The 15,687-nt window shown below is 42.6% G+C and overlaps 1 protein-coding gene across 3 annotated transcripts in view; it reads right to left on the reverse strand.

The window, feature by feature from the left end:
- Positions 1-15,687, reverse strand: part of TP53RK (TP53 regulating kinase) — a 17,112-nt gene continuing 1,425 nt past the window's right edge. The window contains exons 2-4 of one of the 3 annotated variants that reach the window (XM_084854028.1): positions 14,177-14,249; positions 11,334-11,419; positions 1-590 (exon numbers count right to left, since the gene is read on the reverse strand). In XM_084854028.1, the coding sequence (XP_084710154.1) occupies positions 112-590; positions 11,334-11,419; positions 14,177-14,199 (588 nt within the window). In that variant the 5' untranslated portion in view covers positions 14,200-14,249 and the 3' untranslated portion in view covers positions 1-111. Of the gene's footprint in view, positions 591-2,030; positions 2,308-11,333; positions 11,420-14,176; positions 14,259-15,687 lie in introns of those variants that run through there. The other 2 variants (XM_084854029.1, XM_084854027.1) reach the window with 2 other exon arrangements.

The following is a 15,687-nucleotide window of genomic DNA, read 5'->3' on the forward strand; positions in this document are numbered from 1 at the left end:
TACAATGACAATGGCTGAGTTTTATTTTATAATCTGACATAACTGAAAATTTTTGAAGTGCATACAAAGTTAAACCTCTCCCCTCTTTTCTTGTATGCTGTTTACATTCTTTTATCCAACCATGGATCTCTTTCTTCCTCTTAGCCGTACTTCATCCAGTTTTTTAATCACTGGGACCGATTTTTTAGATGCAGCCGAGTACTTCTTCAAGAGCGCTTCAAACAGAACCTCCGTGTTTGGGTGGGTACTCAAAAAGGCTTTCTCCAAGACATACAAATCAACACCCTTATCCTCAGGAAGAGCAGAAATAAAACTCAGTCCAAAATCTATTAACACCAGCTCCAGATTTTCTGCTGGAGGTTGCAAAAGCATGTTAGAAGTTGTGAGATCCCCATGTACAAGATCCTCATCATGCATTTGTGCCAAAATCTCACCTATCTTCTCTGCTAACAAAATTAGATTGCTGGCACCTTTCCCGGATTTCTGTTCAGAGATGATATAGTCCCGAACTGTAATTGATCCCACGATATCTTCAAGATATATACAGTTGGAAACATAGTCCACGAAGTATACGACGGGAGCAGAAATCCCTAAAAACAGGATGATCATAAATCATTAGTCTTTAGCTTTGTGCTGTGTACATTTAATATTCTGATCATGCAAAATAAAATACATTATAATTAAACAATCCCAGAAAACAAGAGTTTTCTGATCACATAGAACTTCTTTTTGCAGTGAATACACTGACAAGCTCAAGCTTGCATCGGCCACTCACCTTGCCACCTATGGCTACTGAAACTTGCCACCAGGCAACCAAATTTGTCTCCATCCTACCTTCTACTTTAAATTCGACTTGCTCTTCAAAATAAGATGTGAGACAAGGCCTGCGCCAGCACCAAGTCTCCAGAACACAGGCCTGTGTCAACAGGCCTGTGTCATGCAGTTTGCAAGCTCTCACTTTCTCCCTTCCAGCCTTGGTAAAGTCAGAGCTCTGTGACAGCCATCATTAACACTGTGCCATCATAACCACGGCAAACTGCAGCTGCCCTTCATGGCTTTTTCACTCTCTTGTGGAAGCCAAGGAGTCTGGGAAGAGAAGGTGGGTGTAGTTGGAAAGAAGCTGGAAGTGGTGGAGTGCTAGTGAGGTATGGGTGAGGAGCTTCAGGCAACTGGCGCACACGGTGAATAACAACCCCCAACTTTAAGGTTGAGACAGTTCACCAAGCAAGACACAGCTCTGTCATCTTCAGGTTCTGAGCTTTCTGATTCCCAGCAAGTTTAGCAAAGCTTTGAAGACGTAAAACACAAACTGTAACTGACCTGAAACCTACTGGGAGCACTCTTAGCCTAAAGTTCTCTACATAGTGGCAGTGACCGAGACAAAACCAAGAATTTGGTGGTGTCTATGAAAAGTCAAAACAAAATGTTTTCTACTGAATCCCGACTTTGATATTGCCCCACAATGAATAGGGCACATAGAGCGGTGATATTTACAACCATAGAGAAAGGACATTTCTGCAATTCCCAAACGGGGCAAGGGGGGGGGGAAATCCTCTTTGCCCACTAACATATTAGGATACCTTTAAATCTATCAATCTGATACATTTGTATTGTTGTTGTTTTAGACTCTCTGTCTGAAACATTCGCCTTTCCAACAGCACTCGTAACAAAAGTGAATAATAAAACGGGATCAATGTTACGAATTTTGGAACTGACAGAAATAACACAGCAGTCATGATCATGATCAACCATGATCGTTTAGTCTGCGTGTCAGTCTTGAGCTTTCCTGCTTAGTCCAGACATATGCGGAAGGAATTTTAGCCTCGGGCAAGCAACAGAATCAAGCTGCATGTTGGTCTGAAGTTCTGTCACGCGTAGCGTTCCCATTCATTGAGAACGACGCGCGTAGTGTCCCCATTCATTCCTTTGGAGGGTAGTTTTGTTAAAAAGGAGAAGAGCCCGCCCCTTGCTTCCCGTCTCGTCCAATCCCTGCTCAAGCCCCGCCCCCGTGGCAGAGGCCCCGCCCCCACCTGCCCGTCGACAGCGGAGCAGCGAGCGGGCCTCTTGCGCCGTCCGCCTCCGGCTCAGCCGTTCCTCCAGCAGCGGGTGCCGGTAACGCTTGGGGAAACGGAGCTTCATCACGGTCGGGCGGCCAAGGAATTGGCCCCGGTAGAGCCGCGCCTCGGCCCCCTGTTGTACCAGCTGCAGCCCCTCCATGGGCGGAGGGGTCGCCTCAGGTCCGGCGTCGGCCAGGCCTCCCGCCGCGTCTGGACCCGCCATGACGGTAGAAATGGCCGGGCGACTTCCTCCCTTACCACGCATGCGCAGCGCTCGCAACTGCCTACACAGCGTGCCGTGCGCAAATTCCGTAGAGAGCGGCACTCTCCCGTCTCGTTCTTCGGGAATCGTCGGGTCAAGTTACCGGAAAGAACCGAAGCCAGACTCTCCCCTTGGAAGGCTGTGCTCTGCCTGCCAGGCTCGGTTATCGTCTCCTAGTTCCCGTTGTGCCCTTCCACGACACCGCTTCCCTATGTTACACTATGACTACTTAACGTTAACTGCAGCCCTATCCTACCCAGTCTTACTCGGAAGAGTTGTCCCCTGGTAAATTTGTTTGTAGGCTTATAGCCCAATCCTACGTATGTGTATTACTCGGAAGTAAGTCCCAATGTATTCAAAGAGGCTTGGGGCAAATCCTATGCATAAAAACTGCACAGTTTCTGCATTTGGCAGAAAAACTGTCCTACAACTCTCAGCCTTCCCCAGCCATCATGGTGAGCTGGGGAATGCTGGGAGTTGTAGGGCTTTTTCCTGTCTAAACATGCATAGGATCGTGCCCTTACTTGCAAGGAGCTATGCTTAGGATTGCAGCCTTTGGAGCAAGCTGCCTTTGAACTCAGTTGGGATTAGGTCTTAAACATGCATAGGACTGGGTTGTATGGCAAGTATGTCAGTTGAGCACACCCTCACCTTCCTATACATGTCTACTCTGAAATAACCCCTATTGAGTCCAGTGGTGCTTTCACCCAGGTAAGTGGGCATAGGATTGCCCTGCAAAGTCTACAAAAGACGGCAAGATGGTCTGGACTCTAAAAAGGACAAATGTCCAGGTTTTGCTGAGATTCTGTCCATTTACATTATTCTGCATCAAGGCCATTATGCTCTGCTTGCTATTACTATGTTGTAAACAAGGCTACAAAAGTTACTAGCCCTTGTACAACACCCGTATTTGTCACTCATGGCAAAAAACAAAACCCTGCCTGGTTAGCTGGAGAATTCTTGCTCACCATAGGTAACCAGGTGAGTGACCCTTTATAAGGCCTATTTGCACATGCAGTGGAATGAGGTGGTAGAATGGAATCTACCACTTCAGACTGAAAGTGTGGGGATGCCATTTCTGAATCTTCCCTTATTTGAAAAGAACCCTGCAAGGTGAAAGCTTCACACTGCAGGGAGTGGCCTGATCTAGACTTGCCTGAGCTGCAAGTTTGTTTTCTAATTTATTTTACCTGGGGAAGTTTTTTTTTTAAAGTGATCCACTACCCAAGTCTGAAGTACTACAGTCCATTCTATTGCTTCAGAACTCTACCCACCTGCATCCATAAACCAGGCTTACATTTGCAATACTGCCAGGTAGTTGGTCTTCTTTCCTGGTTTTTAAGACGCTGAACTGCAGACCGGAAGGTCGGCAAGACAGCAGTTCGAGACCCGAGTGCCGCGTGATGGAGTGAGCTCCTGTCTTCAGTCCTAGCTCCTGCCAACCTAGCAGTTTGAAAGCAAGAAATTGCAAGTAGATAAATAGGTACCGCCTCGGCGGGAAAGGTAACAGCGTTCCGTGCACCTCGGTGTTCAGTCATGCCGGCCACATGACCACGGAAGCGTCTTCGGACAGCGCTGGCTCTTCGGCTTTAAAACAGGGATGAGCATCGCACCAAGTCAGACACAACTGGTTGGGGACACCTTTACCTTTTTTTACTTGTGTAGTAACATCAAGACTACAATCCTATACCCAATTATGTGGGAGTAAGCCTCATTTAACATAGTGGGACTTTCTTCTGAGTAAACAAAATAGGATTGCACTGTAAAAGTCTTCGGTGACCTCACTTGGTGTTGAGTTGTAGCCAACATATGGGGGGGGGGGGCTTATTTAAAGCCCAAAGTGCAGTGAAAGGAGAGGGGGAAAGCTCAATGAAAATGGGGAGTTGGGGATCTGAGTTAATAGCATTGCACCTGTGGTTTTGTTCAACACTTCCTACAAGCAAACTGGCCTGTTACAATTCTTTTATGCTGCTGACAATAGGGTATGTGGAGCCCTCTACTGACCAACTTCAGAATTGATACAAGATTTTGAGTTAAAACAAGAGAACTGCCACTCAGTCATAGAATCATAGGGTTGGAAGGGGCCTACAAGACCATTAAGTCCAACCCCCTGCTCAGTGCAGGAAGCCTGATTCCCAGGCGGTTCCCCATCCAAGTACTAACCAGGGCTGACCCTGCTTAGCTTCTGAGATCAGGCTTTGATGTCCTGGAGGAGTAGGAGATCTCTGAGAAAGGACTTGAAGAAAGCTTGTCATTTGCAGACGGATATGGGGCTAATAAAAATTAACATTCTGAAAAATCTAACAAAGGGCAAAAGTGAAGAAAAGTCTTGTAGGCAGGACTCCATGTGCCTACTTGAGGAGCGGGGAAATAAAATAATAAAAAGTGAAACTAACAGTACAATCCTGTACATACCTACTCAGAAGTAAGTGCTGCTGAATTCAAAGGAGCTTAATCTCAGGTTTGTAGCCCCCTGGGGTCAAGAGCCAATTTTTCCTGGAAGAAAAGCTTATGTGTAGAAGAAGGGCAGTGGGACTATATGCATTATGATATGATTGAAAGTTGTGCAGCAGGACATGGCAGTAGCTTCTGCACACTCATTGGCTTTCAGTAGATACTGCCTTGTTAAAGCCACCTCCATAGCCATGATAGTGAAAACCAAGATTCTAAGAGTGAGTTTGAATTATAGGAGGAGAAGTTGTTGTTGTTGTTGTTCAGTTGTGTCCGACTCTAGAAGTAGGGAGGCTCTTAATGAACCTCAACCCTAACTTTTCCCAATTTTACTAAAATCATGCCCCCGTAGCCTGCTAGAGGAGTAGCTAAGAGGGGCATCACAAAAGGTAGAGAGCCAAGACTCCTCTCTTGGTAATCCAAGCATTGTTCTAAGAGTCTTGATTCTTTGCCAGGTGACAGTTTTTGCACAGTGCTTTGCATGTAAAGGTTTGTGGGAAAAGAATCCTCTGATCATTACAACTATGCAAGGAATGCGCTTGCTGCTTTCTCTTGAGGGAAAAGTTACATGATTCTCATACATTTCAGGCTGGCATTTCTATGGTGGCCAAGTGAAGAGGATAGAAGCTCTTGCACCTTTAATACCTGTGTAGGAGAGGGAATTTCAGCAGAATATTAAAAGGTGCAGGAGCCCTGCCCTCTTTCTCACCCTGAGAAAGAGGGCAGGTGACTATGGAAGACAATGCTCATTACACCTTTTGATACCAATAGGTTCTACCCGAATTTCATCCTGATGAGACTATGAAAATCACTGCATAGTGGAAAAAAGTAGACCTACAAATCAGGAAGTGATCATGCTTTTCTCCTTATACTGCCTAGTAGCCTTTAAGAACATAAGAAGAGCCGTGCTGGGTCAAACCACCTGCCCAGCATTCTGTTCACACAGTGGCCAACCAGCTGGCCACGGGAAACTCACAAGCAGGACATGAGTGCAACAGTGCTGTCCCGCCCATGTTCCCCAACAGCTGCTGTACATAGACATATTGCCTCTGCTACTGGAGGTAGCATATAGCCATCAGGACTGGTAGCCATCAGTAGCCTTATCCTTCATGAATTGGTCCAATCCTCTTTTAAAGCCATCCAGATTGGTGGCCATCACTACATCTTATTTATTTATTCATTACATTTATACCCCACCTTTCTTCCACTGTGGAACTCAAGGTGGCTACATGTGGTTCCCAGGTGGTCTCCCCTCTGAGCACTGACCAGACCCAGACCTGCTTAGCCTCATCAAGGTGGCTGGCTCATGTGCCTTCAGACTATGATCTGGGACCTTCCATATCTTGTGGAAGCGAATTTCATAACTATGCACTGTGTGAAATATTTCCTTTTATGCTGAATTTCCCACCAATCAGCTACATGGGATTCTTGAATTATTAGGGAGAAAAATATCTCCCTTTCCACTTTCTCCACACCATGTTATATTTCATGTGATATTTATCAGTTTGTTATTTGGAACACTCTAGGCAGGAAATAATTGATAAAACACACACAAAAATAGCCTGTTGAAAAGAGATAATATATTAAAATCCAATTGTGACAGATACAGGAAACATGCTTGTATAGTTATTTTGTAGCCAGCTTGTTTATACAATTTGCATAGTCAAATATTGTGCCTTCCAGACCCTTTTATTCCTATGTGTGTATTTGAAATGATGTTCTCCTATTTTCTGCCTTCACCTTTTAACTGAATCTGAGCTTTCCTATCAAGAACATCTAAGTCATAATCTGTGGTGACATTAGTTCATTGCTTGAATAAGATTCACAATACAAAGAAATTTGGCTTTGAAATGACTCATCACTCAATTTGTCAGCCTATGCTTTTTTACGATTGTCAATTGACCAGGAACAAAAAAAAACCCTGTTCTTATGTCTTTAGCAGTTACTCGATCTCTAGGAATCAGCAAATGAAGCCTTTTCATGGCATGATCACTTGCTAATGTCTGTACTAGGGGATTGAAGTCCAGCACATCTGGAGGGAACCAGGTTGGGGAAGGCTGCTGTACATTTATTTGAAGTATTCTTATGTTGCTCCTCACCCAAAAAGCTTCCAGAGCAGCTTACATATGCAAGTAATGCAAGACAATCCCTGCCTGCAGGCTTACAATCTAAAAAGACAAGACATGCAAGGAAAAATGAATGGGGAGGGAAGAGGAAGAAAAATTAAGTTTTTCAGCAGGGATGATGGAATGGCCTCATTTCCCTCTCATCTCCCTGTGGTGGTGAGAGTCAATAACAGCATCATGCTGATGTTAAAGGCTAAGCTACAGTGGCCAGTTGAAAATCCTAACAATTCTGTTGATTTTGAAAAGTGGACTTTGATTATTTGAGGTCCATGAGCAGATAGAATGGCCAAGTACAAAGAAGGCCAAGGCTTCAGTATGCAGAAGAAGGGATTTTGGCAGGTGCAGTTTATCATGCAGTGGTGAAAAAAGCTGCACCCGCCAAAATGCCTTGTTCTGAACATTTATTATCACTAGAAGAGTCCTGTCCTTTTTCTTTTTGCATCTGCTCACCCTAGGATTGGAGAGCATTATAAGAATCAAGCAGGCAAGCCAAAAAAGATGCAAACAGAAAGAGAGAACAAGATACACAGTTTTATAATGATAGGTCTGTAAAAGGATCAGAAATCAGTGTTGTGAAACACAACATGCAATAGGATGCAAGGCATAAAATCTTCCTCTGCAGGGCCTCCTGCCCTCTTGCCCTGACAGCAAGATCTAAGGGCCACCCTTCCTCTTGCTAGAGATCCTGTGCTTTCTGATCCCTGAGGATTTACATAATGAAAGTCTAACCAACTCTGTGATCCTCAGTGTTAATTTTGTAGAGGCCTGTAACGCTGAAAACAATGGGAACCTTTCCAGTTTCTGGTTGTCTTTCTTTCTGGATAAGTACCAAAATACACATTGTCTACACATACCATAGTACCAAAAATGTTTGTTATATACTTAGCTTGTGGGCCATAAGGGCAGTCATTTAGGCTGCAATCCTAAATGCATTTACTTGTGAGTAAGCCCCACTGAATTCAATGGGGCTTACTTCTGAGTAGACATGTATAGAACTGCACTGTGAATCTCTCTTAGAGAAGAAGGAAAAAAAGCACTTGAAACAATATTCGTGTGCGTTATGGCAGTTTCGTGGAATTTAGCTATGAAGCACCACAACTTTAAATCAGTACATGGGAACACAGGCAACTGCCTCACCCCGAGTCAGACCCTGGGTCCAACTAGCCCGGTACTGTCTACACTGACCGGCAGCAGCTCTCCAGGACTTCAGGCAGGAATTTTTCCCTGCCCCACCCAGAGAAGCTGGGGGTTAAACCTGGACCCTTTTATTTATTGCTTTCTTTATTACTTTATTAAATTTATATCCCACCTTTCTATTAAAACTGGTGCTCCAGTTGCTAACAATAGTAAATAGAGATAAAACAGAATCTCAATTAAAGCACAAATAGATCAATTAAGAACAAGGTAATAAAAAGACATAAACAGCACCCAATCAGTTAAAAAAAAAACACAATTCAGCAATAAACTAGCTTACACGCCAAAGGCTTGCTTGAATAAAAACACCTTTGCCTGTAGGTGGAAGGAGAACAAAGAGGGAGCCAACCTGGCCTCCCTTGGCAAGGAGTTCCAGAGCCAGTGAGTAGCCACCAAGAACACTCTTGCATACCCGCCAAACATGCCTCCAATGCATGCAAAGCATGTGCTCTACCATGGAGCCATGCCATTTCCCCATTCTTGGCACACCAGAACATTTGCTTATGTATTGGATTTGGTTTTGGAAGAATGGCCAGGAATCAGGTGCGAACTTGCACAGAGCCATATATGCAGTGTCTAGTAGCATATGTATACTTATTTGGTAGAGCAGTTGGCAATTATTTTGATGCTAGAGTTGGTTTTCATAACTGTATAGTGAAGGTCAGTGCTTTTTGCTACTAACAAAAGCTAGATAATGCACAGTAGCTGTCCTTCACAGTTCTTACCTTCCATCTGTTCCTTTCTCTGGTGTGAGAAACTTTCTTTTCTGCCAAGAAATGGTCAAAGGTGGGGGGCCCAATGGGTGATGAGATAACTATCTTCTAATCAAAATGGGGTGTGTCACTCACCAATTAGAAGTAAGGTATCTCATCTATCCCCTCTAATAGCAGGATATTTTATGCTCACATGGTTTGGGAATATTTTAGGCACTGTATTAAAGGGTAAATCAGAGAGCTAGGCATGTTGTCTTGTTTATGCCTCTCGCATACATCTTCCTTGAGCTCACAGACCTCTTCAGAGATACTTAGTCATACCTGCCCCAACATCAATGTTTGTGTTTTCGTTATGATTTCTTAACCACTAGGCATTGAGCTTCAGCATTTCTCTGTCAGCATGTGCACAATATGAGATGTCAAACAGTAATTTTCCTCCTCCTAGTGAGCGTCTGAACATGCTCAGTTCTTCTGTTCTTTCACACATCAACTTGTCTGCCTTTGTGACCTTGAGCTTGCTTTGGCAAAGCTGCTTGTAAAAGCAGATGCATTTTTTCCCTTCTTCAAAGCTAGTCCTGCTAGAAGTATTATAGCTAGAAGTATTATAATATCACAACATCAATTAGCATGAAATCAAAACTTCAAAATCTTCATGCCCATGAGTCAAAAGTCTAGAATATAAATATGAGGTCTTCTTCAATATGAGTCAGATCTTTTAGAAAGTCTTCTTGTAAGTTTCCCCAAAACTCTCAAGTCATTCAACTATTCCAGATCAAATTAGCCATCTTCAGTCTTTTTTTTAGCAAAATTATTTAACCCTTTTAGTACAAGATTAACACCTATCTGTCTCTCACATGAACCCAGGGAGGCGCTTTCTACTAAATCAAACCATTGAGTCTATCTAGGTCCGTATTGTTTGCTGACTGGTAGGATTCAAACAGGTCTTTCCAACCCTACTACCTGAGATCTGTTTAGGTAGATGCTGGGAATTGAATTCAGGACCTTCTACATGCAAAGCATCTGTGGTCCACCACTGAGCCACAGTTCCCTTATATAAGTGAATCATGACATTTTTTATTCCACATCCTGCATCTCATTGTTGTTTCAGCTAGGTAGTTGGCTTTCTAGATACCATGATCTTTCCCAGGATATATACAAGCTGGTTTTGTGTTGGGAGACCACATATCTACTTAGGCTTATGCAAGGGATTGCACTCAATTAATGGGATTTTGGCTTTGCACACACGCCACCATTTTGAATAGCTGGGTCCTCTCTCACCCCATCATGTCATATCATAAATTATTTTTGAAACTTTGCTCAGTTTGAAACAGAGTTCAACATGAAGCTTTGTGGGGAGGGGAGTCTAAAACTAACTGAAGTTCATTGAACTAGTTGCATGGTTCTTTGGATCCTAGCCAATAATAGCAATCTCCTTGCATTAGACCAATAGGATTGCCAACTTTTTTCTGGCAAGATTCCCATACCTTTAATGGAAATTCAGCAGATAGTAGGCCATTTCTTTGTGTGTGAGTGTGTAGCTTTACCCACTGAATTTCTGCCTGTTGTGCAACCAGGGAAAGGTCGACCATACAGGTATATAAAGTACTCTTTGCTTTTTATAGCTTGAAGCTGCATTCACATATCTGCATTAGAGGACATGTAGGGTAACCAGATGAAAAGGAGGAGAAGGGGTTTGTACACCTTTAATAGGTGTCTGAGAAGTGGGGTATCAACCTTTGGCAAGGTGTTGTTGGTCATGCAGGTATGACCAAAAAACCCTCTTCAATACAACTGTTAAAGCTACAGGACTCCTGCCCTCTTTTGTATCTGGTCATTCTATTCAGTTATTAGAAGTGATGCTATTCATAGTTATTAGATTGCATCTGGACCGCAATTTGTGTTAATCAAGACTTCTGCTCCTGTATAACTTCAATTTGTTCCTACTTATGGTTTGGTTATTTTAAGCAACTTTTCAGTTTTGGGTTATGCATGGCTGTGTTTTTCCATCATCTAAGACTGGGTTCTTCTCCATAAAGTTGTGGATTCTTCTCTTCTGGATTTTTCTCCATAAAGGCTTGGTGTAGCATATATTCCAGTTCAAAAATTCTTGAGAAGAGTGTGGAATCCAAAATGGATTCCACAATCCACTCTGGGTTTAGAAGTAGCATATGATGATTACAGGACATGCAGTGTGGTGCTGATGACGTTGTTGATCACTGCATATTTTTCATTTCCTGGTTCCTTTTATGAATTCTTTCAAATTACTTTAGGATTTTATAGTGTAATTTTCACAGCATCAGAATATCATTTTCTGCCCTGCAGCAATTAAAGCTGCTTGGAAGTGCACAGCAATTTGGGGTCAAACCCCTAAATCAGGGGTAGGCATCTTGTAAGCCAAAACATCTGGAGAGCCACAACTTCCATCATCCCTCACCATTGGCTATGCTGGCTGGGGCTGATGAGTGTGGTAGGCCACATGGTGATCAACATCACTGAAGCAGTTACTATGGTTATCAAAGTTTTCACTTACCATTCTTGAATTCCGGGGGGTGGGGGGTGGGGGGTGGGGAACTCCTTTCCATGTTATTGACTTCATTGGTTATCTTCAGTGTCTGTCTGAAATCATTTTGGACCATGGATAAGATCACATGTTCAAGATGCAAAATGTTAAATGTTTCATTTGAAATTGAAATTAGAGAAGGTGAATGGGAAGCCAACCTTCATTTTGCAAAACATCTAGAGGCCTTCTAACAAATTTAAATACAGTCTGGGTGAGATGAGTGTGAGAGAAAACAAAAGAAGCCTCTGATGTACACACCTCAGATCAGAACAGATGGTCTTCAATCATATTTCCAAAGACACTGAAAGGAAATAGAATTCCTTTTATCGTCCACAATTTAAAAACTGTAAGTCAAGCCCTATGATGAGACACATTTCAGAAAAATATTTGGTAACAAAATGTTGGCTTTGGAAAAAAAAAAAGGTCCTTCACGTAAGAAAGAAAAAACAACAGTCCAACAACCCTTGAGTTTCTTTTCTTTTCTTTCTTTCTTTCTTTCTTTTTTTGGGGGGAGGGGGAGATAGGATAGCTAATCTTTTAAATACATAATTGGATGTTTTTACATTGCCACTAGATTAACACTTTGATGCTAAACACATTTGAAAAGCAGTCTTGGGAAAACATGGAGGAGGATGAATTATTTTTCTTATCTTGTTTATAATTCTGATTCTATACTGGTTCTGGAATAGGTTTGTTAACTGGCCAGGAGAAAAAAGCCTAGCCTAGTCTGCTTCTATGGCTTTTTAACATCACCCTGATGTGATGTGTAGAAATGAATAAATAATGCTTTTTACAACATAATGATAAGAAGAACCATTTGCAAATATCTGCAAAGCATGCTGTTATTAAAGGAACAGAGGCCAGACCTTTTATTCTTTGTGTTCTGCTGTTTTTAGTAATTTTACCCATATTTTTTACCATATTAGTTTTAATTCATGGTTAGCCATCATGAGCTCTTTTAGAGAAAAGGCAGGATATTTATTTTATTGTATTTATTACATTTCTATACCGCCCAATAGCCAAAACTCTCTGGGCAGTTCACAAAAATTAAAACCACAAAATATAAATGTTTTAAATAAGTAAATAAGAGGAGTTGGTTTTAAAAAAAGGTTGGTAACCCTATTTCTTAAATATTTGTTATTTTGCAGAAATATATTGCATTTCCTTATATTTTAAAAGACTAGACCACATATTATAAAAAAATAAAAATACATAATTCTGAGATGCTCAAAATCCTACAAGCTAGGCTTCAGCAGTATGCGAACCGAGAACTACCGGAAGTACAAGCTGGGTTTAGAAGAGGCAGAGGAACTAGAGATCAAATCGCCAACATTCGCTGCATCATGGAGAAAGCAAGAGAATTCCAGAAAAACGTCTATTTCTGCTTCATTGACTACGCTAAAGCCTTTGATTGTGTGTATCACAACAAACTGTGGCAAATTCTTAAAGTGATGGGAGTACCAGACCACCTTACCTGTCTCCTGAGAAACCTGTACGAGGGTCAAGAAGCAACAGTAAGAACCAGACATGGAACAACCGATTGGTTCAAAATTGGGAAAGGAGTACGACAAGGCTGCATATTGTCACCCTGCTTATTTAACTTATATGCAGAGTACATCATGAGAAATGCCGGGTTGGATGAATCAGAGGTCGGAATTAAGATTGCTGGGAGAATTATCAACAACCTCCAATATGCAGACGATACCACCCTAATGGCAGAAAGCGAAGAGGATCTCAAGAGCCTCTTGTTGAGGGTGAAAGAGGAGAGTGCAAAAGCTGGTTTGAAACTCAACATTAAAAAAACGAAGATCATGGCATCTGGCCCCATCACTTCCTGGCATATAGAAGGGGAAGAAATGGAAGCAGTGACAGATTTTACTTTCTTGGGCTCCAAGATCACCGCAGACGGTGACTGTAGCCATGAAATTAAAAGACGCTTGCTCCTTGGGAGGAAAGCTATGGCCAACCTAGACAGCATAGTAAGAAGCAGAGACATCACCTTGCCGACAAAGATTCGTATAATCAAAGCTATGGTTTTCCCAGTAGTAACGTATGGCTGTGAGAGCTGGACTATAAGGAAGGCTGAGCGCCGAAGAATTGATGCTTTCGAACTGTGGTGCTGGAGAAGACTCTTACGAGTGCCCTGGACTGCAAGGAGGTCAAATCAGTCCATCCTAAAGGAAATCAACCCTGAGTGCTCATTGGAAGGACAGATAATGAAGCTGAAGCTCCAATATTTTGGCCACCTAATGCGAAGAGAAAACTCCCTGGAAAAGACCCTGATGCTGGGAAAGACTGAAGGCAAAAGGAGAAGGGGATGGCAGAGGATGAGATGGCTAGATAGCATCACGGATGCAATGAATATGAACTTGAGCACGCTCCGGGAGAGAGCGCAGGACAGGAAGGCCTGGCGTGCTATGGTCCATGGGGTCACGAAGAGTCGGACATGACTGAACGACTGAACAACCACAACCTACAACCACAGTCCTTTTCTCTCTCTGTGATGCATTCAGTATGAACTGATGTAGCATTTATATGCATATTTACTCAGATGTAAGCATCACTGAGTTCAAAGGGACTTATTGCCTAGCAAGTGTGCCTAGGATTATGGACTAGAATGAGCCATACTTACAAGTAAGGCTGCTGCAGTCGTATGCACACTTAGGAGTATATGCCATTGAACCTGGTAGAATGTATTTTTGATTGAGATTGCAAGTATGGATTGCAAGTATGTTCAGGATCACAGGGTCATTGGCTAACCACTGCCAGGATGTCTGTGGAATCACCAACAATTTTTGTGAATGGCCACTTACTGTCTGTACCTTTTGCATTTCATTTCCCTCAGACTCCGCTAGGTTGGATCCAGACTTATTACGTACAGTAGACCTGTGGAAGTAAATGGGAGTCAAGTTAGATATGACAAACTGAAGTCCCATTGATTTCAATGGATCGACTCATAGTATGACTATGGCTGGATCCAATGCACTGTTTACAATACCTCCTCCCCCCACCCCAACCTCATCCACATGTATATACTCAGGGCAGCACTTCATGCATCTGATAAATTGGAAGGGTGGCACAAAGTGTAAAAAAAGCCTTGATTAAGGTACATGCATCATGTGTGTGTGTTTTCCACAAGCGGCCTCCTTGTTCTCTGTTGAGAAGCAAGTTAATTCAAGTTTACAGGGGAGTTAAATTTTCCCTTATCAATTTCAAGGCTTCAGGAGAAAGGGAGTTAACTTTCAGTGTCTGGGCACAGAGTTATATCACTCCAGGCTAGTTTATCTTCACCACATGCCCCAACTCTGCTATCAAATGTAGGCCTGCTTCACTTAGCCTTATGGTAGGGTTGGCCCCAGTACAAAATTACAGTGATGTTTATTTTCAGCTAGCAAACAGACCTGGCATTGCATAGGTTGGAATAACCCTTAGGAAGAACATAAGAAGAGCCGTGCCAGATCAGACTGAGGTACATCTAGTCCAGCATTCTGTTCATGCAGTGGCCAACCAGCTGCCTATGGGAAACCTACAAGCAGGACATGAGTGCAACAGCACTTTCCTGCCCATTTTCTCCAACTGGTGTATGTACATAGGCATACTCCCTCTGATACTGGAGGTAGCATATAGCCATCAGAACTAGTAGCCATTGAAAGCCTTATCATCCATGGATTATAAGCCATCCAAACTGGTGGCTGTCACTACATCTTGTGGAAGTAAATTCCGTAATTTATGCAGTCTGAAGGAGCCCTCCCTTTTATCTGTCATGAAACTTAAACTGAAGTTAGTACTGCAGGCTTCAAACATGCAGACCATTTAAATTAATGAGTTTTTTAAAAACCAAATACCCCCCAGGGGGGTACCCCTAGGATCTCCTTAGTATGCATGCAAGTTTCAGGTATTGAGGTTTCATGATCTTGGAGTTATGGCACCCACAGACAGACACACATCCTCTATTATTATTGTTGTGGTTGTTGTTATTATTATTATTATTGAAAAAAACATGAAATTCTGTTGGTGTAGAGAATCATGCATACTTCTGAGTCACACAGTACACTTCATTCCACTTAATGAATAGTTCTGTGTGACTTGAACACTTGCTTACTTCTACACTGATGAATTTATTTTCCATTATGTAGCATGTTTTGTATTTTGCACAATGGTGTGTGTGTGGGGGGGGAGGATGTACACAATCCTCTTTACTAAGCAAAACTAAGAAGCACATATGTTTCTCCATCCTTGAGCAGCCCCATCTACAGGCAGTATCTTCTTTCTATGATTGCAGGGAAAGGCTGCAGCTCAGTGGTAGAGCACCTGCTTTGCATGC

The sequence above is a fragment of the Heloderma suspectum genome, chromosome 4 (genome assembly GCF_057233095.1).
Source record: "Heloderma suspectum isolate Gila_16-S chromosome 4, 16-S_ref, whole genome shotgun sequence".
Classification (NCBI taxonomy): Eukaryota; Metazoa; Chordata; class Lepidosauria; order Squamata; family Helodermatidae; genus Heloderma; species Heloderma suspectum.